Raw genomic sequence first — 24,872 nt, forward strand, 5'->3', positions numbered from 1 at the left:
GACTTGGGTTGTTTGTGTTGCCTTTTCGTGCACATCCTTTATGTCAAAATGTAAATTTCTTTGGTGTGCGCAGACGGTGATGGCAATGACGCTCTGTACTTCTTGCATCACTTCTTCCCGGTTCTCCTCAGAAGTGTTTCCATCGGATGGCGGAGAGGATGGCGTGGATGAAGTAGAGGAGTGTGGTCGCAAAGGCAAACACCTTCAAAAGCAAACACAAAACACAAAGGCTAAAGTTAGAGCCATGAGTGGTGGAAATGCCAAATGTGGTTCTGCATAGGCTGTAAATGAGACTGTGTTTAAAGGTCAGCATTGGGTCACAGTTTATTTGAAGGGGTTTGAATAAGACTGACATGACGCCTGTTATGAACATGAAGGAGTTTTTATGAATGCTTATGACTGTTGTCATAAGCATTCATAAAGCATGCTCATAAGCATGTGACATTTTTACCACTTTTACTGCAAAGTTGTACTAAAACTTGCATTAAAAGTCAATTAAAAGAGTCAACTTTGCAATAAAAGTGTCATTATTTACTGAATGACACTTCATGACAACAGTCATAAACATTCATGAAGACTCCTTCATGTTCATAACAGATGTTATGTCATATATATGTCAGTTGAATAAAGTGTTACCCTGTTAACTTATAAATTAAGAGATGCATTTTGTATTTTATCTTTATCTGACATTTCATGGTTGATAATCTGAAACATTTAGGTGTGAGAAAAAAAAACATGAGAAATCTGTAATGTATCAAATATTTCTTTGCAGAAAAACACATGCTGGCTGCTTCTAAAAGTGATGAAACGACGTACATTTCATGCAAAATCAAACCCTGTTTAGTGTTCCACTGCATCAGGATGAAAGATGTTGTATTGAAGTTTTTCTGCTATTACATTGACAGCATTTGTTTTGTTCGTGTCTTTGTACATACTACGTTAGATTAAATGACGCTATTTTGCTGTCACTATGACATTTCAGAAGCACAACATCACTTCCATGGTGTTAGAGGCTTTTGAGATAATAATAAACTGTAAGGTGTCTCAGAGATGTGAAGCTCGTATCGCAGTTTTTTGTTATGCTCAAATAACTCCATGACTGTGAATAAACTCTGTTTGCATCAGTACCAGATGAATAGGAAGACGACTTTGGAGTTTTATTTGCAGAACATCTACCTGCGCCACAGAAATGCGCCACAGATATATAACAGAGTTATTGTGGTATAAATACGTGTTCTGGATAAGAATATTATCCAATATACAGCATTTCAGTAAAATCAGGGAGATACTAGAGAGTCTGAAAGTAAGAAGAGGAACATCTCACCACTGCTGCAATATCAATCTGGTAGAGTTGAAAACCAACTGGCAGAACTGATTTTCTCAGCAAAGTAATGTAAGCCAACTCCACTCCCGCACTGAGGTAGAAAATCACTGCCAGGCCATGGTAGACAAAGTCCTGCTCATACCAAATAAATACAGGCTAGTTAGTCTCATTTCTATTCTTATGTCTTGTTTATATTTCATCTTCGCTTCACGTTGTGTTGTGCTCTTACAGCAGCGGCCCAGCCGGGGCTGCTCTTGTGGCAGCCAGCAGCAAACATGACCATCCACAGGAAGGTCATGACGAAGCAGAAGACCGAGACAAACATCACCCACCCCAAAGGGTTAACGGGGCTGATGTGGGTTGATGCCACCAGGATCCACACCAAACCTCCAAACACCTGGACAGAAAGAGTTGGGAGAAAGTTTCAAGGTGGAACATTTTTTCTTGTTTTTCTTGGAGTGACCCTAAATCTATCTTTGTGGTTTTGGTTTCTGGAATCGGTTCTGAAATGACAGCTTTAGGAGATTTGGGAGTGTTTTTGAAGTAGTAGAAGTAAATTTTGATCAGAAGTTTACACACACTCATCATCAGCACGGATGCCATATTGGCTTTAAGGTTATAATGACGCATTTGAACCATATATTTCCATAGTTCAAGAATTATAAATCTACCTCAATTAATTTTAACTTACTTATGACATGTATTCTGTTTTTTTTTAGCTATCAGGAAAGTTCATGCCTTATTTTGATATACTTGCTGACTACTCTTCCAGATAGAATTGGTAGAGTTTGTTTAAATAGGTTGACTTCCATGTACAAATCTGTAAATCATTTTTTGTAAGGTTGAGGTTAGGACCATACCTAGAAGGTTAGTGTGAGCCTGTTTAATCCATTCCAAAAACAGATTGTTGTCCTTTTTGGAACAAACACCTGTGTCAAAGTTTCACCATCCCTGATAAAAGGAAATTGGCCAGATTCTTTAGGAACAAATGAAGCCTCATAAACTGGAACCTGATAAAACACCAGCTGTCCTCATCCACAGCAAAGAGAAATTAACATCAACATGGACTTGGAGGGTGGTAATCGAGAAAACAAAATGTCCAACATCAACTTCAACTTACTAGAAAGAAAACAATTTGTTTGTAGTAAATTTAGTATTATTAGTTCCGTAAGAACAAAGGTTTAATGTGCTGTCATGATAGCACCCTTGAGGAAACAAACCTGAGAACATTGTGGTCAAACATGGTGGCGGTACCATCATGCTGAGGGCATTTCCTAACGGTCAGGTACCGATGCATTGAACACAATTGGTGGAATAATAAAGATGGAGGACTGCCTCCAAATTCCCTAAGATCATATTAAATAATGGTTATTAGACATGGTTAAAACATGAACACAGTTGGGGTTTTTTTCAGGAGGATAAAAATACAAAACCAAGATCACGACTGGTTTTGGGACTGATAAACAAGGTTATAACGTTAAGCTTGTAGGGTGAGTTTGCCATTAGCCCATTTGTGAATTTTTGAACTATGCTTAAAACCCGTTGAACTGAGACACACCCAGAACATTTTCAAAATCTTTGCATGATTTTTTAAGCAAACGCATGATAGGAAATGTATATTTATGCTTGAACCTGTATGTCAATTTGATGTTGTTTGAATGAGGGTGACTCCTTCTACTAATATTAACTCACACACTAGATTCTTGTTATTACGTTCACTCATTCTGCTTTTTGCAATTCCACATATGCAAAAACAGTATAGTATTTAGTATAAAACAAACCATTAAAAGCCCCAAATAATGGACCCGTATCAGTCAATGGGAAACAGTTAAATATCGTGTGAAAAGGAGAGAAAAAAAAGTAAAATACTGAGTGAAAATGGTGGCAACACAGTTGGCAAATAATAAATCCGCCACCTCAGAGACAATCCCTCTCTGACTATTGACTAAGCAAACAGTGGTCTTATTGGAATGTGGGCGGTGTTTAATTTGCTAAGTCATAAATGGCATCATTTGAGTAGCTACAGACTAAACTCTGTCGTTTTTTTTAGGCCAATTGTTTTTAAAATAAGGGGACAAATAATGGTTGTAAAACCTAATTCTAGTTTATTCCAACAGTTAAATCAAAGGTGTCGTCTCTAATTTAGTATACATTTATGAACCAAATTTGCTATTATGGAGAGCTAACTGTGGCGTCTGTCAGGTTAAGCCGTGAAGTGAATACGGTACATTTCTATGTGTTTTTCTTTATTTACCAACATAATGGCGTGGTTAGTTGGAACAACAGCATTAATTACCCAATTTTAAGACTAGTGAATACACAAAAGCACTCTTTTCCTTAAAATACTCAATTTTTTTATCAAACAAAAACATCATTTTTTTTTCTTACAATACAAAAGGTTATCAATGTTATTACATTGTTGATTTTCTTTGATAAATGGTCAGTGAATCTATAGGACTTTATTACCTGGCTTAACTGTATGAAACTGTAAAATGAAGAGTTTTTTTCCCCCATTTTTGCTAAACACATGCTCCAACAAATCATTTTTTGTTTAAAATACACATTTTAGATGCAGCATTTCAAATTACTCTCAAAATGTAGAGATGGAGCAGTCAGAGTTCAAACTGCTAACCCATATTCATGGTCAGTCAAGACAAATGTTCAGTTTAGGACCCAGGCATGTGTATCTTCTTAACTATTACTGCAAATTTACCTAAATCCTGTTTACCTCTAGTGTCTGTTGATGCATATTTAACACATACAATGAATCACATCATAAACATTGTATCACAACACCATCGAACATTGTAAAACTAACAGTAATAGAAAAGGAGACAAATAATAAAGGGAATTGAAAACTCCAGAGTGAAGCTGTTGCAGCTGAGCCGTCCACCACACCCTTCATGTCTGCGTGCCACTCCCATTGTATTCGCCCTTATAGTTGCTCAAAAACCACTTTTAAAGCAATTTGCTATTGATTAGTCATAAGTCACTGCACTTTTTTTTATCTGCTGAGACTCCTGCAGGCTCATTCGTTACGGTTTTTATAGACTTTTGGAGTTAATCTTTAGCCTTATTTGCTCAAACACAATTATACAGCTGTATGTCGAACTGAAATGACTAAATTGTCCAAGAAAATAAATGACGAGGAAAACGTTGCCCTCCCTCTTACAGATAAGATAAAATAAGATAAGACAGAAACTCTGTGTGGCTTTAATACTCAAAAACTCAAACATTTGACCTGAACTGGATCTGATGTGTTTAGATTATAATGTAAATATAATTTGATCATAATTTAATTGAATAGATCTAAAGTTTCATGAAGTTGGCTGTTTTTGCATAAAATTGACGTTACTTTAGTAGTAAGTTGCCACAGTGTTAGGAGGCAGGATTAAATTGTGAACTGCCTGCTCAAACACTCAAAACAACGTTCTCAGAAATAATTATTTCTGCTTAGACTAATTTGTTGTTAGCATACAAGTTTGACTAAACCTCCAATTTGGATACAGCTTCCACGCACTGAAACCTGCAGCAGGCCTTATGAGAACGATTTATATATATATATTTTTTTTTTCCAGAGACAGAGAGGTTACCACATTCTCCCTTAGATTGGTAACAGAGACACAATGTGACTGAAATATGAGAGGTGAACTGATGTAGGCGCTCCTCCCACATTAGAAATGTTTCATTGTGTTCTTTTATTTCCCCCTCAAAACGTGTGAAGCTTTTAATCCAGATCATCTGGAACCTTTGGGTTTAATAACAGTAGGTTTAATTCAAGTCTTTATTCATGACAAATAAAGACACATTTAACAAAATGTGATGTAGTTTATGAATTAGTTTGGGGAAATTATGCTTTACTACATTCAAACGGTACTCTCGGAGTTCTGTCTTTTTGCTTTCTTTTGCGTAAATTAACACATTTATTGCTGTAGCATCATTTAGATTAATACAAATATGTATTAAAAAATTGTTTGTCTATTTATATGTTTGCCTTTTGGACTGAACAGGCTGAACCCTAAAGCCAATGTGAACATAAAAGTAACATTTGCAATAAATTTTATTGAAATGTGGGCAAGGAACTTTGAATTTCTTCTCTAATAGGTCGCAAAAGAGTATCCAAAAAGGACAAAATCTTCAAAAACTGACTTAAAAAAAAAAATAATAATGTTCCACTCACCAGTTCCGGCAGATAAAATATATCTGGGGCTGTGGTGCATATCTCCATTCCACTGGGCAGCATCCCCATGGACTGAGCTGTGGTAGCAGCCATCTCTCCCTGTTTCTTCAGCGAACGACCCTGGGCTCCTCTGAACTAACGGGGCAGCAGCAGGTGTAACCGAACCTTATACCTAAGCCAGCTTCAGCAGACAAACCCGTTCTGCTATTGTGTGTGTGTGTGTGTGTGGGGTGTGTGTGTGTGTGTGGGATCCTTTCCCACAACAGCTCATCGTTGTTGGGCAAATCCAGACACACCCTCCTCACAAGCACCCAGCCCGCTCCCTGGTTTACCGGGAGCTGTTGGTGTGTGACGGGGCTTTTGAAACATCGACAGGAGGAATGTCGTGACCCTAGGCAGCAAGGCAGAGACGCTGTGACAAACTGCGTTGTTGAGTAAAGAAACAGCTGAATGCGTCTTCAGGTAACACCGACACGGTGGCCCTCGCTGGTCTCTCTGCGGCCCTGTGCTTGTACTGCACACACTCACTTTTAAACAAGTTTTCCTTCAGAATAAAAGGGCTTTCCGTGAGCGAACACCTTTAATTGTCGACCTCTTGCACAAAAGGCTTTATTTGGTGATAACATGAGTCAAGGTTTTTATGTCAATAATAAATAGCGTCACTGTCCCCAATGAAATGAGTAAGTGGCAATGAGCACATGTAAGCTCTGAAGTCTTTGTTATAACCTTCTTTGTATTTGATAAACTCAAATCCCGGTAAGGCCGGCTGACCAGGGTAGGAAAATGTTTCAGAATTTTATATCATTTCAGAGAAAATCTGCTTTGTCACTCTGAAACAGTAAGATTTTTTAAAGCTAATTCTTGGCTGGTTAGTTTCAGAACCTCTACCGGAAACACAGGAAGTTTTGGGTTGTTTCTTGAACCTGAATGCTGACACAAGTTGAGTAATTTCAAGCAAACATTGGGTCAGAAAGAGTCACTGTTTGTTGAGATTTGTAAGAGACTAAAAGAAGGATCAGATTGTTTAACACACGGCCATTTTATGCTGAACAACAACCTAATCCAAAGACACTAATATAGTTTTTTTACAAGATGAAATAATAAGAAGGGAGATAGTCAAATTATCTTGTATATTTATGATCATATCAGTGTTTTATTAATTGCTTTAGTCCAGACTGGAGAATTAATTTGTTCAAAAGCTATCGTTAGCCTTTAGCTAACGTAGCATCAGTTGCTGCTGCCTGTTGTAGCAAAAGGGACGTCTATAAAATCATCTTTTCAGCAGTTCAATCGGTTGCAAAGTCAGGTGTGTGTTTTATGTAAAATACTAATTAAACAAAGATTCGTCAGGTCCTGGGTTTTTTAAATTGTTTTGTGGGTTTTGCTTTTTGTTTGTTTCTTTGATTAGATCAGCCTTGTTTCTGTTTCACAGTTCAGTTCTTCTTAGTGATTCTAGTTTTATTGTGTCCAGTTATTCTTTCTTACTCTGAGATTTATTTTCCTAGCCCCCCTGTAGTGTACACTTGCTCGTCCTCTCTCTCTCTCTCTCCTCTCACACCTGCAACCCGTTAGCCAATCAGCTCAGGTCCACCACCAGTACATGACAATATTTTATAAATATACAAAAATCCCATTCACGTGTGCCTTATTTGAAATACATTTATGGGACTGTTTTCTATTTTATAGTCGTGTGTTGTGGTTTAAATTGTATTTCAATGAACCATACATCGTATTATGTTCTAAACAACTAGATCAGCATGAGAACTAGTTCTCTATCATCTCACAGACAAAACTATATTTTACGATCATTAAGAGTACATTCTGATAAACATGTTCATCAAAATCTAGAATTATTCAATAAAGATCAAGGTGCATGTAATACTAATTATCAGTTTATAAATCAAATGATATATACTTCAGTTATTTGTTAATAAAAGTCTTATTAGACATTATGGTGATATTGCATTGACTTTGTGAATCTTGATTTATTTTAATTAAAATAAAACATGTATGGTTATGAACATTTGTAGTTTTTTCTTGCATTTTAATAAAAAATGGACAAAACATGACAAATAAACAACTAAATGACTTGGTAAATAAAACTTTAAATAAAAAGTAAAAATAATGAAGTAGGAGTAAATAAATTAAACACAGTGAGTGTTGAACTGCTGCTTTCCTTTACTAAAACGACACAAAGTCCAAGTTCAGATGTTTTTCGACATCCATATCTCAATGACTTCATTTCAACGTCCATCTTTTTTTATTATTTCATTTAGTCAACAAACCAACACATATTCTAATTTCCAATCTATTTATTTTGTGACAAAGATTATCAACATACCTGTAAAGTGAAATCATTTATTTACAATCTCGAAATCTCCGCATTTATTCCACAGCACAGAGCATAAAAACGGGAACCAACACAGATTGTTCTTTAGGAATAGAATAAAAAAAAAGTTAATCAAAAACTAATCTCTTCATTCTTTTTTTGTTTTATGATTTCCTCATTTAAAATGTAAAAAAAAAAACAGATCAAAAGAGCGAACGCAGTCGGCTTGACCATGAAGGATGTGAAATGGATCATGACACGTGTCAGACTTTGAACTTTGGGTGTTTTTTTTTTCTTAAAAAAAAACAAGTTTTGACCACTGCAAATTGACTCTAATTTATTTTGACATTATCATTACTACTATTATTATTATTATTAGTAGTAGTAGTAGTAGTAGTAGTCGTAATTCATTAGAATTTTACTTGATTTTCATGTGGTTCTGTTTACCTCTGTGTCGTATATTTAGTGTGTTACCTGTGCAGTTATTGAAATAATAAAGGAAATACCTGAAAAGTATCTTTCGTGCATTCATAAGGAAAAAAAACAAACAAAAAACAAGCAACTTCGAAACATCTGGAGTGAATTATAAAATTGTACGTGGGTTTGTTTTAAAGGTTTCTGCTGGTTGAGTGGACTCTAAAGCAGCTGCTTTGTGAAGGTCAAATGACTACCATGAAATGAAAACACTGAAATCGTTTTTTCCTATTTGTTAAACAACTCAGACTGTCTGAATGAATGTATTTTTCTAAAAAGACATTTTTTTAAGCACTTCTATCAGCAGTATCACTCAGACCTAATAGTTGCTTATCGTGTCAAAACAGCGACTTATATTGTGCATAATGGGTTTCATCACTTTAGTTTTTTTTTTTTTCGCCATTTGTTCTAACGAAACAGGAAAAACAAAAATGTGTCACATATGCCATTATTTTTCTGCGTCTCTCCTTGTGTTTGACGTCTGGAGGGGTTCAGGTTGCGCTTCAGGCTCTCTTCCATCGGATGGCAGAGAAAATGGCGTGGAGGAAGTAGAGGAGAGTAGCCACATGGGACATCACCTAAAAATGATCCAAACAGAAGCGTTAAAGTGCCTGGATGCCAAAAGGAAGCAGAGAGGCGTACATTAGGGGTAGCTTTATTTATGAAACAAAAGTCCAAATTCAAAATGTAAAAATAACTCAGAGGATTTTACATTTTGGACTGAAATGTGCAATCTTGTAATTCTGATCTGGAGAATAATCCCCCTGATGCCTGCAGTAGTTGTATGATCAACAGTGGATTTTAAGAATGTAAACAAAATAAACCACCGAACAACAATAAATCATTTCAAAATGTTCCTGTTTTTTTTTTTTTTTGTCTTTTGGATTTTTATCAAATGTTCTGTACATTTCACCTGGAAACCAAACAAATCTGTCGGTAAGAAACTGAAAAATACAACACATGCAGCAATCAAGGTTGCTGAAGCGTGCACACTTTTCAACTGATATTTTGTCAAAACAATTTTTGATTTAGTATCTGCATTCCACAGTCTTCTGTGATCGCGATCTATCGCTCTCCCACATCTTGCTTTGGCGGTACTTGTCCACTTTACCCTGCAAATCTCCTCCAAATCAATCAAATTGTGACGACAAAACGTGTTTCCGTACTGATGTACCAACGCTTGCTGGAACATTCCCTTGTTTTTCACCTGCTGAAGCCATTTTTTTGTACGTCAGAGTTTTAGAGCCACACTAAAAAAATAAATAAATTAAAAAAAATAGTGAAAATATAGTCATACAATTAAATTATAAAGTCATAATACTACGAGAATAAACTCATATGAGAATAAAATCATAATATTCTCAGAATAAAGTCATAACATTACAAGCATAGAGCCATACGGGAATTAACAGAACAAAGTCATGATATTGTGACTTTATTCTTGTAATTTTATTATTTTTCTAGCATGGCCCTAATCCTCCATAATAATTTTGGACACTTGGATCGATGAGTGAAAATAAAATCACTCCTCATCTTCAGCAGACAGCAAAACTAGCTGGTACTGATAAACGTCCCAGTTCCTCCTGAAGGAAAACTGGACAAAACTATTTTTACAGCATGTGAAGACATTGCACTCACAAAAGTCCAGGTTAATAATCCAACATTCAACGCAACAAGTAAAGTTCCTTGGTACAAAATTTTTAAGATGTAGGTCCTCCTGTTAAAAGTAGATTATCTTTAGTTAGGTGTGTTTTGTGTACCACTGCAGAAATGTCAAGTCGGTAGATCTTCAGTAGGGTTATGTCAATAGTTGAAGCAGTCTTATGCACAATGGTGATGTAGGCTAACACCACCGACGCACTGAGGTAGAAAACCGCTGCCACAAAATGAAAACCAGCATCCTGCAAGACAAAAGAAGGAAGACTGTCAACACTGAATGACTGTCAGGAAATGCATAGTTTTCTATTTATGTGTGTGTGTGTGTGTGTGTGTGTGTGCGTGCGTGTGTGTGTGTGTGTCTAACCAGGCCGGGCCAAAAGCTGCTCTGATTGCCTCCACAGGCGAAGATGAGAAGCCACAGAGTCGTCCCGACGAAGCAGAAGATGGACACGAACATGACCCAGCCCAGAGGATTGTCTGGGAAGACTCGGGTCGAGGCCACCAGGATCCACACCAAACCCCCAATGACCTGCGAGGAGAGAGGAGGGCAGGTTTAAAAGTACTAATATGGTTTCTACTTAACATCCTCAAAAAAACAACAAAAAAAAAAAAAACTATTTCACTCAACAAAATAATTAATTGATTAAATAATTGGGAACTAAATCTCTTTTAAAATCACTTTTTATTTTTTAAATCACTTTTTATTTTTTACTTTGCATTTGTACAAAACGTCTGCCGCCAACCTGTGACCCTTACAGACTGTCATTTACTCTCATTTCTGACAGTAAAATGCTGTAAATTATTTGATTTGTTTAGATGAGTTAAATCAGCTTCATAAGCTAAAACTGCCTGGTGGCATAATTAAATTTACCATTGGGTGTAGCTCAGAGTTCAGATTTTGAGAATTACTGGTATACATCTTAAAATATATTTCTTGAAGCCTTAGTATAGATATTTAAACTGATGTACATGATAAAGTGGGAAAAAAACTGTAATTTTATAGTACATTGATGTACGAGGCTCATTTTTAGTCCCTAACTGAATCTAAATTTTTTAAAAAGTGGCTAAATCTTAAAATCTCACAAAAAGCATTTGTACTTTTTTTTTTTAATCAACATATTTCCTATATTATTCATGACTGAAAGGCAATATTCTGGGCTATGAAAAACACACGCCAGCTTTTACATTCAGTTTTTTTTCTCTCCTCCTTTGACAAACATTGGGCTTAAAAGAACCTTTACACAGAAACATGAGGCTGAAGCAAATGTACATCCATCAAAGCTTTTCCTATCCTTCTGTAAACATTTAGTTTTCTCTCTCTCTCTCTCTGCATTATCAAAAGGTATTTTTGTTATAAAGCTTAGCATATTAAGAAATATTAAAAACCACTCTGTGTCTCTTGGAAGGGGACTCTTTTGTTTAAAATCTTCCGCAGCGTGCTTCAGTGAAGATGGATTGTTAATAATATTGTTGAGTAGTGAAACTGTATGTGAGCCTCTGTGGAACTGATTTGTTAAAAAAAAAAAAAGTATGAATATTGATAATGCTTAATTTATCAGCATTATTTATATTTCCTTCAGTCAGAGCCGTAGCTGAGAGGTTAGACAGATTAAAGGGATGACATTGTTCTAAGGCACATGTGTCAAACTCAAGGCCCGGGGGCCAAATTTGGCCCGCTGCAGCTTTTTATGTGGCCCTCTGGAGTCAAAATTACACAGATTAGTCCTTCCAGTTCGTCACAAATCCGCAGCATTCACACAAAATCATCAGATCTCCAAATTATTTCTGATTTTACTGCAAATCATTCTCAAAATTGGTCAAAAACATTGGGTTTAAGTGATTGCTGCCTCAGCCTTTCTTGACGTCAAATTACAGTCTGTTATTGATTTTTAAAAAGTCACACTCAGCATCTTACATTAACATAAATATTGTAAAAATTATTTACAAATATTTCTAAATTGACTGTGATTGCAAAATACCACAAGATCAATTCTGGATGGACTGATCAGAGTAAAAAGATGGTTATTACTATTTCACTTTAAGAAACACTGACTGAATGCTGAATCAAACAGCGGTTTATAGATATTTTAATAGTTTAGTGGGTTTTATTAATAGATTCTGGCACAACCGGCCCTTTAAGAACATTCAGATTTTTCCCTTTGGCCCAAAATGAAAGTGAGTTTGAAGCCCCGTTGGAAGGTATCAGTCAGGAGAAGGTTGCCAGTAAGAAGAAAATCTGTTGAAATATGAAAAACACATAAACACAAATAAAGCTGGCTACGAGAGAGTAAACATGGAAAAACTGGACATTTCTCCAAAGCTGACAAAAAGAAGATATATAAAGTTGAAGCTGCCATGGAATAAATCAGCAACATAGAATACGTCTCCAGCAGCTACTTGTGTTTTCCAGTACACAAGAAACTCAACTTCTCCATATGGGTGGGATAAAAAGTGGGAATTTCAAGACAGAATTCCCCTTTTTGTCCCCAAAGAAAACAACCCTTACTTGGTTAAAATCCCCCAAACCTTTTGGAAAAAATATTTTACAGTCTGGTAAAACTTAACTTCAATTCTTGGGCCATAAGTCCAAATGGAATTATTGGGACTAAATCAAGACAACATCACTACAAAGTGTAACTTTTCTTCTTGTTTAGGTGGATAAAGTTAAGAGACGTCCTCACAATCTCAAAGATGTGAGGAATATTTGCAAGGTAGCATGGACAAATGATAATAATTCACAAAAACCAGTCAGTTAACAGGGATGTGTTGACTTGGTATACAGAAATGTCCAACAGGAAACGTTTCTCCATCCATCCTCCGTCCTTGTCATAATTAAGAAACTCCACTATAATGAAAAAGCCACACATTGTTTGCTGCAAAGCCCCTCTAGAAACTCAATAAAACCGTTGTGCAAACATTGTTGTTTCAGAGGCTGGAGAAGCTAATCACACGTTTCTTTCAAACCAAGCAGTCAACCTGCAGTTTGCCCGACAGGAATGCGCCATTCTCTAAATCAAACAACCAATCTGTAAACATTTCTCAAGCATCGTACGTTCCTTCAGTTCCATGAAAGCAGATTTTCCTCTTTGAAGTTACCGTTCCCTGTTGGGTGGTGGATACGTCTCAATGTCTTTGTGTGAGTGACAAAAGGTATTTCTGCTGTGAAGCGCTGTAAACGACATAGTTTGGCTCTTAAGACCAATTTATTCAAAGAACATGAACATGGAGAAGCTCACATTTGCAGAAACTTTACAATTTTTGCTAATGACATGTCTAATAGCGACAGACAGATATAAAAAAAAAAAAACAAATTTTAAAAAAATATCTGACACCAAGAAAAGCAAAACAGTCTTTTAAACAATTCAGTACAGAAACGAGAGACAGAACAAATTTGTTCTGGACAAACACGACAGCCGTTCCATATAGAGGCATCGGCACAAAACTTTTGTTTCTTCTCTCTGTCGGCTGTATCCATTGCCAAAAGGAACGTTTGCACAGCTTGGTAAATTTCTGAGGAAAAAAAAAAAAAACTATCCTTCTGAGAAGCCTTGAAATGTTTGCAGTTTGATTCCACTGAAACCAAGCAGGACGTCATACTTCGCTGATTGATCCTGTCAGGATATGGAGGGTTTTTATTTTCCTAATAATACTATCTAGTTTCAGGATTGCAGCTTCTTTTTGGAGGAAGTGTCTGATACGGGGAAACAATCTTGCATAAATCTGTTTATATTTCCAAAAGACTGAATGAAAAGGTTTCCACTTCATCTGTGTAAAGAGGCTAACCCTTTTTGAAACGCTGTAGAGTAAACCGTGCCTCTTAACGTTCCTTAAAAAGCCCGGTGAATCACTCCACAGATGTTTCAGTCAGAAATGTATTTTGTCTCAAAATACTTCACCTAAAGCCTTACCATCAGGGGATCTGTTTAACTTAGTTATATCAGTCGTTTTCCTCAGACTGACTCGTCAGAGAATACCTGGTGACTAAACTGATTCTGTCTTGTGAAAAGTTTGACAGAAATTCCTTGAGGGAAATCGAAAGTCCTTCTCCTCAGACTCTTTATGGTGACTTTCTTGTTTGAAACTTTTTGTTTAATTATTTTGTGCACATCTTTTGTTAAAATACACCTCTTTATGACCTCATCTTTTCTGGGGAAAAAAAAGGTATAAAAAGCAACATTGTTTTTGCATCTTCTTGCTAAATTACCTTCAGGTATCATCCGGATCAGAACAGTAAATTTTGCTTACTGATATGAAACAAAACTGCAACAGGATTTGCAAACCAAATGTGAAAAAGACAATTTTCTCTTTCGAGTGTATGAATGTTTTGACTGTTGACAGATGACCCAATTTTCGCCTGGCAGTTCTCCCTGTTAAAGGGAAGTTTTCCTTCACACTGTCACCACAAGTATGAAGGTCTGCTTCAAAACTAACAACCAGATGCAAACAGCTGTCCACTGATCCCATGTGATCACTGAGGAGGAAGCAGATGATGTAAAATTTATTGTGAATCATATAAATAGAGCGAATCAAATAAAATCAGTGTTTTAAATTACGACATATTCAGCTCTGGGGGAAAAAAAGTGAAGAGACCACCTCACTGAAAACCTCCTAGTTATTCCACCAAGTATTGATTTCTGAACTCTTTCTGAATTAAAACATTAGCATTGTTGTTTCTAAATGAACATAGAACTTGTTTTCTTTGCATTATTTGAGTTCGGGGAGCGTTGCATCTTTTTCCTTATTTTGACCCATGCCTCATTATCTGCAAATAAATACTAAATCTTTGTTCGGAGGCATGTTGTCAGCAGTTCATAGAGCAGAAGAACAATGTTTATTTTACTCAAACATATACATACGAAGAGTAAAATCAGAGAAACTAATAATGTTAAGTGTTCTCTTATTGTTTTCCAGAGCTGTATTCATACATATGCACATATGTAGAATGTTGCCTGGTGATATATCTATCAAATATTGCTATCATAAAATGTGAAAATGTTTAAACAAAGACATTTTTTGTACAAATAGAACTGCATTGATCAAAACAAACTGACTTTCGCATCACTGTGCTTTAATAAACTTTATTTATTAATGACCACTTCAGCTCTCTGTTTTAGGGCAAAGGGGCTCGGTTCCCCTCGGTCCGCCCGGCCCGCTTTAAAAGTGTCACTGTTTAACCCTTGTGCGTGCGAAGACTGAGGCAAACGTAGAGGACTATGGCAAATGATGCAAGTTTTATGTGTGTGGGGTCGGTTGGACCCCGTTTCTACATACAAGGGTTAAATAAACAGCATCAGTACATTTCCATTGCTGAGCAGCAGATCATGTAAACGGTCGGGTCACAAAACCAACCAAGTGACCCGATGGCTGGTTTAGATTTACACCTTGTTCTGCAACTATATCTGCGTAGTGCAGGTGTTTTTCCACCTGTGTTGTAAAGATTTAATCTTCCATGTTTCCTTGTACAAAACAAAAAAAAACAGGGAAAGAGAGAAAGAGAGAGAGAGAGAGAAGTCAACAATCCAGGTGCCATCCACACTTTCAGTAAGACAAATGGGAAAACTGCAGCAGCCGATAAAGAATTTGACTTTGCAATCCTCATTAAAAGTGATAAAAACGTTACAAACCTTTTATGTTATTATTTTATTTAACATTTACATATGCAGTTTAGCACAATGGTGTTGTAAAAACTTTGTCCAAATTTCTTACGACCCGCTTACAACTTCTATCTTTTGCTCTTTTTGTTATTTGCAAACCTGAAGTCTTGCCTATTGAATATCGAAGCTAAAAGTCGCTTAAAATATCAAATATACATATTACTGTTTAATTCATTTCAGCATCACCACTCACAACGACCTCAAATTTAAACATCAAAGTCAAATCTGCAAGGTTATACTTTTACGGTAGTTAGTGCAGGACCTGAGTTTGATTTTCCTATCATTTGCACAGGCGTACACCCAAAAAACATGGCCGCCTCCTTCATGTTCTGATCTACATGTTATTGTTTAGCTGTGGAAAATAATAATGGTTGCTGTTTTNGTAATTCATTAGAATTTTACTTGATTTTCATGTGGTTCTGTTTACCTCTGTGTCGTATATTTAGTGTGTTACCTGTGCAGTTATTGAAATAATAAAGGAAATACCTGAAAAGTATCTTTCGTGCATTCATAAGGAAAAAAAACAAACAAAAAACAAGCAACTTCGAAACATCTGGAGTGAATTATAAAATTGTACGTGGGTTTGTTTTAAAGGTTTCTGCTGGTTGAGTGGACTCTAAAGCAGCTGCTTTGTGAAGGTCAAATGACTACCATGAAATGAAAACACTGAAATCGTTTTTTCCTATTTGTTAAACAACTCAGACTGTCTGAATGAATGTATTTTTCTAAAAAGACATTTTTTTAAGCACTTCTATCAGCAGTATCACTCAGACCTAATAGTTGCTTATCGTGTCAAAACAGCGACTTATATTGTGCATAATGGGTTTCATCACTTTAGTTTTTTTTTTTTTCGCCATTTGTTCTAACGAAACAGGAAAAACAAAAATGTGTCACATATGCCATTATTTTTCTGCGTCTCTCCTTGTGTTTGACGTCTGGAGGGGTTCAGGTTGCGCTTCAGGCTCTCTTCCATCGGATGGCAGAGAAAATGGCGTGGAGGAAGTAGAGGAGAGTAGCCACATGGGACATCACCTAAAAATGATCCAAACAGAAGCGTTAAAGTGCCTGGATGCCAAAAGGAAGCAGAGAGGCGTACATTAGGGGTAGCTTTATTTATGAAACAAAAGTCCAAATTCAAAATGTAAAAATAACTCAGAGGATTTTACATTTTGGACTGAAATGTGCAATCTTGTAATTCTGATCTGGAGAATAATCCCCCTGATGCCTGCAGTAGTTGTATGATCAACAGTGGATTTTAAGAATGTAAACAAAATAAACCACCGAACAACAATAAATCATTTCAAAATGTTCCTGTTTTTTTTTTTTTTTGTCTTTTGGATTTTTATCAAATGTTCTGTACATTTCACCTGGAAACCAAACAAATCTGTCGGTAAGAAACTGAAAAATACAACACATGCAGCAATCAAGGTTGCTGAAGCGTGCACACTTTTCAACTGATATTTTGTCAAAACAATTTTTGATTTAGTATCTGCATTCCACAGTCTTCTGTGATCGCGATCTATCGCTCTCCCACATCTTGCTTTGGCGGTACTTGTCCACTTTACCCTGCAAATCTCCTCCAAATCAATCAAATTGTGACGACAAAACGTGTTTCCGTACTGATGTACCAACGCTTGCTGGAACATTCCCTTGTTTTTCACCTGCTGAAGCCATTTTTTTGTACGTCAGAGTTTTAGAGCCACACTAAAAAAATAAATAAATTAAAAAAAATAGTGAAAATATAGTCATACAATTAAAATAATAAAGTCATAATACTACGAGAATAAACTCATATGAGAATAAAATCATAATATTCTCAGAATAAAGTCATAACATTACAAGCATAGAGCCATACGGGAATTAACAGAACAAAGTCATGATATTGTGACTTTATTCTTGTAATTTTATTATTTTTCTAGCATGGCCCTAATCCTCCATAATAATTTTGGACACTTGGATCGATGAGTGAAAATAAAATCACTCCTCATCTTCAGCAGACAGCAAAACTAGCTGGTACTGATAAACGTCCCAGTTCCTCCTGAAGGAAAACTGGACAAAACTATTTTTACAGCATGTGAAGACATTGCACTCACAAAAGTCCAGGTTAATAATCCAACATTCAACGCAACAAGTAAAGTTCCTTGGTACAAAATTTTTAAGATGTAGGTCCTCCTGTTAAAAGTAGATTATCTTTAGTTAGGTGTGTTTTGTGTACCACTGCAGAAATGTCAAGTCGGTAGATCTTCAGTAGGGTTATGTCAATAGTTGAAGCAGTCTTATGCACAATGGTGATGTAGGCTAACACCACCGACGCACTGAGGTAGAAAACCGCTGCCACAAAATGAAAACCAGCATCCTGCAAGACAAAAGAAGGAAGACTGTCAACACTGAATGACTGTCAGGAAATGCATAGTTTTCTATTTATGTGTGTGTGTGTGTGTGTGTGTGTGTGCGTGCGTGTGTGTGTGTGTGTCTAACCAGGCCGGGCCAAAAGCTGCTCTGATTGCCTCCACAGGCGAAGATGAGAAGCCACAGAGTCGTCCCGACGAAGCAGAAGATGGACACGAACATGACCCAGCCCAGAGGATTGTCTGGGAAGACTCGGGTCGAGGCCACCAGGATCCACACCAAACCCCCAATGACCTGCGAGGAGAGAGGAGGGCAGGTTTAAAAGTACTAATATGGTTTCTACTTAACATCCTCAAAAAAACAACAAAAAAAAAAAAAACTATTTCACTCAACAAAATAATTAATTGATTAAATAATTGGGAACTAAATCTCTTTTAAAATCACTTTTTATTTTTTAAATCACTTTTTATTTTTTACTTTGCATTTGTACAAAACGTCTGCCGCCAACCTGTGACCCTTACAGACTGTCATTTACTCTCATTTCTGACAGTAAAATGCTGTAAATTATTTGATTTGTTTAGATGAGTTAAATCAGCTTCATAAGCTAAAACTGCCTGGTGGCATAATTAAATTTACCATTGGGTGTAGCTCAGAGTTCAGATTTTGAGAATTACTGGTATACATCTTAAAATATATTTCTTGAAGCCTTAGTATAGATATTTAAACTGATGTACATGATAAAGTGGGAAAAAAACTGTAATTTTATAGTACATTGATGTACGAGGCTCATTTTTAGTCCCTAACTGAATCTAAATTTTTTAAAAAGTGGCTAAATCTTAAAATCTCACAAAAAGCATTTGTACTTTTTTTTTTTAATCAACATATTTCCTATATTATTCATGACTGAAAGGCAATATTCTGGGCTATGAAAAACACACGCCAGCTTTTACATTCAGTTTTTTTTCTCTCCTCCTTTGACAAACATTGGGCTTAAAAGAACCTTTACACAGAAACATGAGGCTGAAGCAAATGTACATCCATCAAAGCTTTTCCTATCCTTCTGTAAACATTTAGTTTTCTCTCTCTCTCTCTCTGCATTATCAAAAGGTATTTTTGTTATAAAGCTTAGCATATTAAGAAATATTAAAAACCACTCTGTGTCTCTTGGAAGGGGACTCTTTTGTTTAAAATCTTCCGCAGCGTGCTTCAGTGAAGATGGATTGTTAATAATATTGTTGAGTAGTGAAACTGTATGTGAGCCTCTGTGGAACTGATTTGTTAAAAAAAAAAAAAGTATGAATATTGATAATGCTTAATTTATCAGCATTATTTATATTTCCTTCAGTCAGAGCCGTAGCTGAGAGGTTAGACAGATTAAAGGGATGACATTGTTCTAAGGCACATGTGTCAAACTCAAGGCCCGGGGGCCAAATTTGGCCCGCTGCAGCTTTTTATGTGGCCCTCTGGAGTCAAAATTACACAGATTAGTCCTTCCAGTTCGTCACAAATCCGCAGCATTCACACAAAATCATCAGATCTCCAAATTATTTCTGATTTTACTGCAAATCATTCTCAAAATTGGTCAAAAACATTGGGTTTAAGTGATTGCTGCCTCAGCCTTTCTTGACGTCAAATTACAGTCTGTTATTGATTTTTAAAAAGTCACACTCAGCATCTTACATTAACATAAATATTGTAAAAATTATTTACAAATATTTCTAAATTGACTGTGATTGCAAAATACCACAAGATCAATTCTGGATGGACTGATCAGAGTAAAAAGATGGTTATTACTATTTCACTTTAAGAAACACTGACTGAATGCTGAATCAAACAGCGGTTTATAGATATTTTAATAGTTTAGTGGGTTTTATTAATAGATTCTGGCACAACCGGCCCTTTAAGAACATTCAGATTTTTCCCTTTGGCCCAAAATGAAAGTGAGTTTGAAGCCCCGTTGGAAGGTATCAGTCAGGAGAAGGTTGCCAGTAAGAAGAAAATCTGTTGAAATATGAAAAACACATAAACACAAATAAAGCTGGCTACGAGAGAGTAAACATGGAAAAACTGGACATTTCTCCAAAGCTGACAAAAAGAAGATATATAAAGTTGAAGCTGCCATGGAATAAATCAGCAACATAGAATACGTCTCCAGCAGCTACTTGTGTTTTCCAGTACACAAGAAACTCAACTTCTCCATATGGGTGGGATAAAAAGTGGGAATTTCAAGACAGAATTCCCCTTTTTGTCCCCAAAGAAAACAACCCTTACTTGGTTAAAATCCCCCAAACCTTTTGGAAAAAATATTTTACAGTCTGGTAAAACTTAACTTCAATTCTTGGGCCATAAGTCCAAATGGAATTATTGGGACTAAATCAAGACAACATCACTACAAAGTGTAACTTTTCTTCTTGTTTAGGTGGATAAAGTTAAGAGACGTCCTCACAATCTCAAAGATGTGAGGAATATTTGCAAGGTAGCATGGACAAATGATAATAATTCACAAAAACCAGTCAGTTAACAGGGATGTGTTGACTTGGTATACAGAAATGTCCAACAGGAAACGTTTCTCCATCCATCCTCCGTCCTTGTCATAATTAAGAAACTCCACTATAATGAAAAAGCCACACATTGTTTGCTGCAAAGCCCCTCTAGAAACTCAATAAAACCGTTGTGCAAACATTGTTGTTTCAGAGGCTGGAGAAGCTAATCACACGTTTCTTTCAAACCAAGCAGTCAACCTGCAGTTTGCCCGACAGGAATGCGCCATTCTCTAAATCAAACAACCAATCTGTAAACATTTCTCAAGCATCGTACGTTCCTTCAGTTCCATGAAAGCAGATTTTCCTCTTTGAAGTTACCGTTCCCTGTTGGGTGGTGGATACGTCTCAATGTCTTTGTGTGAGTGACAAAAGGTATTTCTGCTGTGAAGCGCTGTAAACGACATAGTTTGGCTCTTAAGACCAATTTATTCAAAGAACATGAACATGGAGAAGCTCACATTTGCAGAAACTTTACAATTTTTGCTAATGACATGTCTAATAGCGACAGACAGATATAAAAAAAAAAAAACAAATTTTAAAAAAATATCTGACACCAAGAAAAGCAAAACAGTCTTTTAAACAATTCAGTACAGAAACGAGAGACAGAACAAATTTGTTCTGGACAAACACGACAGCCGTTCCATATAGAGGCATCGGCACAAAACTTTTGTTTCTTCTCTCTGTCGGCTGTATCCATTGCCAAAAGGAACGTTTGCACAGCTTGGTAAATTTCTGAGGAAAAAAAAAAAACTATCCTTCTGAGAAGCCTTGAAATGTTTGCAGTTTGATTCCACTGAAACCAAGCAGGACGTCATACTTCGCTGATTGATCCTGTCAGGATATGGAGGGTTTTTATTTTCCTAATAATACTATCTAGTTTCAGGATTGCAGCTTCTTTTTGGAGGAAGTGTCTGATACGGGGAAACAATCTTGCATAAATCTGTTTATATTTCCAAAAGACTGAATGAAAAGGTTTCCACTTCATCTGTGTAAAGAGGCTAACCCTTTTTGAAACGCTGTAGAGTAAACCGTGCCTCTTAACGTTCCTTAAAAAGCCCGGTGAATCACTCCACAGATGTTTCAGTCAGAAATGTATTTTGTCTCAAAATACTTCACCTAAAGCCTTACCATCAGGGGATCTGTTTAACTTAGTTATATCAGTCGTTTTCCTCAGACTGACTCGTCAGAGAATACCTGGTGACTAAACTGATTCTGTCTTGTGAAAAGTTTGACAGAAATTCCTTGAGGGAAATCGAAAGTCCTTCTCCTCAGACTCTTTATGGTGACTTTCTTGTTTGAAACTTTTTGTTTAATTATTTTGTGCACATCTTTTGTTAAAATACACCTCTTTATGACCTCATCTTTTCTGGGGAAAAAAAAGGTATAAAAAGCAACATTGTTTTTGCATCTTCTTGCTAAATTACCTTCAGGTATCATCCGGATCAGAACAGTAAATTTTGCTTACTGATATGAAACAAAACTGCAACAGGATTTGCAAACCAAATGTGAAAAAGACAATTTTCTCTTTCGAGTGTATGAATGTTTTGACTGTTGACAGATGACCCAATTTTCGCCTGGCAGTTCTCCCTGTTAAAGGGAAGTTTTCCTTCACACTGTCACCACAAGTATGAAGGTCTGCTTCAAAACTAACAACCAGATGCAAACAGCTGTCCACTGATCCCATGTGATCACTGAGGAGGAAGCAGATGATGTAAAATTTATTGTGAATCATATAAATAGAGCGAATCAAATAAAATCAGTGTTTTAAATTACGACATATTCAGCTCTGGGGGAAAAAAAGTGAAGAGACCACCTCACTGAAAACCTCCTAGTTATTCCACCAAGTATTGATTTCTGAACTCTTTCTGAATTAAAACATTAGCATTGTTGTTTCTAAATGAACATAGAACTTGTTTTCTTTGCATTATTTGAGTTCGGGGAGCGTTGCATCTTTTTCCTTATTTTGACCCATGCCTCATTATCTGCAAATAAATACTAAATCTTTGTTCGGAGGCATGTTGTCAGCAGTTCATAGAGCAGAAGAACAATGTTTATTTTACTCAAACATATACATACGAAGAGTAAAATCAGAGAAACTAATAATGTTAAGTGTTCTCTTATTGTTTTCCAGAGCTGTATTCATACATATGCACATATGTAGAATGTTGCCTGGTGATATATCTATCAAATATTGCTATCATAAAATGTGAAAATGTTTAAACAAAGACATTTTTTGTACAAATAGAACTGCATTGATCAAAACAAACTGACTTTCGCATCACTGTGCTTTAATAAACTTTATTTATTAATGACCACTTCAGCTCTCTGTTTTAGGGCAAAGGGGCTCGGTTCCCCTCGGTCCGCCCGGCCCGCTTTAAAAGTGTCACTGTTTAACCCTTGTGCGTGCGAAGACTGAGGCAAACGTAGAGGACTATGGCAAATGATGCAAGTTTTATGTGTGTGGGGTCGGTTGGACCCCGTTTCTACATACAAGGGTTAAATAAACAGCATCAGTACATTTCCATTGCTGAGCAGCAGATCATGTAAACGGTCGGGTCACAAAACCAACCAAGTGACCCGATGGCTGGTTTAGATTTACACCTTGTTCTGCAACTATATCTGCGTAGTGCAGGTGTTTTTCCACCTGTGTTGTAAAGATTTAATCTTCCATGTTTCCTTGTACAAAACAAAAAAAAACAGGGAAAGAGAGAAAGAGAGAGAGAGAGAGAAGTCAACAATCCAGGTGTCATCCACACTTTCAGTAAGAGAAATGGGAAAGCTGCAGCAGCCGATAAAGAATTTGACTTTGCAATCCTCATTAAAAGTGATAAAAACGTTACAAACCTTTTATGTTATTATTTTATTTAACATTTACATATGCAGTTTAGCACAATGGTGTTGTAAAAACTTTGTCCAAATTTCTTACGACCCGCTTACAACTTCTATCTTTTGCTCTTTTTGTTATTTGCAAACCTGAAGTCTTGCCTATTGAATATCGAAGCTAAAAGTCGCTTAAAATAGCAAATATACATATTACTGTTTAATTCATTTCAGCATCACCACTCACAACGACCTCAAATTTAAACATCAAAGTCAAATCTGCAAGGTTATACTTTTACGGTAGTTAGTGCAGGACCTGAGTTTGATTTTCCTATCATTTGCACAGGCGTACACCCAAAAAACATGGCCGCCTCCTTCATGTTCTGATCTACATGTTATTGTTTAGCTGTGGAAAATAATAATGGTTGCTGTTTTTTGTTTTTGTTTTTTCTTTCTGTTGCCAAGGTTGTCAGAAACAATAGATCATTCAGGCCACGCTGCTAGCATAAACTCAGACCATAGCCATGTTATCCAAGTAACATATGCTACCACTTACCAACAGTTATTAACAAAAAAACAACTCTAGTTTAAGTTGATTTGAGATGCTTATTTAGTTTTGGGTTTAGCTTAATAAAAGAAAGTTCTCATTTTCTCACTACTGGATGCAGATGTTAAAGAACCAGCCCAACATCACATTGATTGTTGTCTAAATGGAGATGATTCTGTTGAGAAAAGCTTAAGGAAAAAAAAAAACAGGATCAAAGTGATCAAAGTTGAATCAGCACTAATAAAAGACAATGTCCTGGCAGATAAAGAAGGAGTGGTCTGAGTCAGGAGTGTTAAACGCTGAACGCAATATAATAAAGTTAAAAACCCGACTCTGTTAAGAATCAGCCGCTGACCCAAAATGACACTTACCCACTCAGGGATGAAGAAGAGGTCAGGAACAGTGATGAAGATTCTGGCACCAGTGGGCAGAACATCACCAGAGGTGGTGGAAGCCATAGTCCAAATCTGAACGCGCGCGTGTGTGTGTCTGGGGTTTTCCTCCAGAATGTGATGCACAAACTGTTAGTTTTCTGCTCTTTGAAGGGCGTTTTTCTCTCCTGCTCTGTCTTCCTGCTGCACCTCCCTCCGCCTCTCCTCCCCTCCACCTACACATCCATTCCCCAACGACCTGTTTGACAGGTGCTTTTTTGGCTTTGTTTGTGCAGCATTAGGGCACTCTCAGAGTGCACTGTGTGTGTGTGTGTGTGTGTGTGTGTGTGTGTGTGTGTGTGTGTGTGTAAGTGCTTTGGTGTGCAGTTTTCATGTGTTTGCCCTCATCTTTCTTCCAGTGCCTGTTGACATGCCGCTATAAAAGGCAACGACCACGTTTAACATGAATACAAAAATAGAGGAGTGTAGAGCAAGTGAAGCTGTTTTCATTCATTAGTTTGGATACTTGGAATTAGTGATATGGCAAAAAAAAAAAAAAAAAAAAAAAAAAAAAAACCTTTTTTTCATTAATTTTTTTTTTAAAGGTTCATTTTCCCCCCTC

General features: G+C 36.6%; 3 protein-coding genes across 3 annotated transcripts; all 3 read right to left on the reverse strand.

Moving 5' to 3' along the window:
- LOC106954754 (myelin and lymphocyte protein-like) lies at positions 1–5,724 on the reverse strand. Its single transcript, XM_015044489.1, has 4 exons — positions 5,505–5,724; positions 1,554–1,721; positions 1,325–1,456; positions 1–202 (listed from the first exon to the last, which is right to left on the reverse strand). Exons 1-4 carry the CDS (start codon positions 5,595–5,597, stop codon positions 128–130), a joined length of 468 nt encoding a protein of 155 aa, XP_014899975.1. The 5' UTR covers positions 5,598–5,724; the 3' UTR covers positions 1–127.
- A 2,086-nt stretch (positions 5,725–7,810) lies between these two features.
- Positions 7,811–10,516, reverse strand: LOC106954763 (myelin and lymphocyte protein-like; the record flags this gene model as incomplete). Its single annotated transcript, XM_015044501.1, has 3 exons — positions 7,811–8,885; positions 10,068–10,208; positions 10,331–10,516. Coding segments are annotated over 3 exons (402 nt in total), but the record flags the coding sequence as incomplete, so codon positions are not given.
- Positions 10,517–16,225: 5,709 nt separating this feature from the next.
- LOC106954756 (myelin and lymphocyte protein-like) lies at positions 16,226–24,458 on the reverse strand. The gene is made up of 4 exons (XM_015044490.1): positions 24,251–24,458; positions 18,099–18,263; positions 17,836–17,976; positions 16,226–16,652 (listed from the first exon to the last, which is right to left on the reverse strand). Exons 1-4 carry the CDS (start codon positions 24,335–24,337, stop codon positions 16,578–16,580), a joined length of 468 nt encoding a protein of 155 aa, XP_014899976.1. The 5' UTR covers positions 24,338–24,458; the 3' UTR covers positions 16,226–16,577.
- Between the last annotated feature and the right edge of the window lie 414 nt (positions 24,459–24,872).

This window comes from Poecilia latipinna, unplaced genomic scaffold (assembly GCF_001443285.1).
Source record: "Poecilia latipinna isolate Pla-1442-1.1 unplaced genomic scaffold, P_latipinna-1.0 Scaffold678, whole genome shotgun sequence".
NCBI classification, from domain to species: Eukaryota; Metazoa; Chordata; class Actinopteri; order Cyprinodontiformes; family Poeciliidae; genus Poecilia; species Poecilia latipinna.

Excerpts from the sequence above, each read along its gene's own strand:
- LOC106954754 (XM_015044489.1), bottom strand. The coding sequence starts at position 5,597 with ATGGCTGCTACCACAGCTCAGTCCATGGGGATGCTGCCCAGTGGAATG. Across the intron at positions 1,457-1,553 it reads GCCCCGGCTGGGCCGCTGCT|GACTTTGTCTACCATGGCCT; the intron begins GTAAGAGCACAA and ends TGGTATGAGCAG. Across the intron at positions 203-1,324 it reads AGATTGATATTGCAGCAGTG|GTGTTTGCCTTTGCGACCAC; the intron begins GTGAGATGTTCC and ends TTGCTTTTGAAG.
- LOC106954756 (XM_015044490.1), bottom strand. The coding sequence starts at position 24,337 with ATGGCTTCCACCACCTCTGGTGATGTTCTGCCCACTGGTGCCAGAATC. Across the intron at positions 18,264-24,250 it reads TCTTCTTCATCCCTGAGTGG|GTCATTGGGGGTTTGGTGTG; the intron begins GTAAGTGTCATT and ends CTCTCCTCGCAG. Across the intron at positions 17,977-18,098 it reads GCAGCTTTTGGCCCGGCCTG|GATGCTGGTTTTCATTTTGT; the intron begins GTTAGACACACA and ends TTTGTCTTGCAG.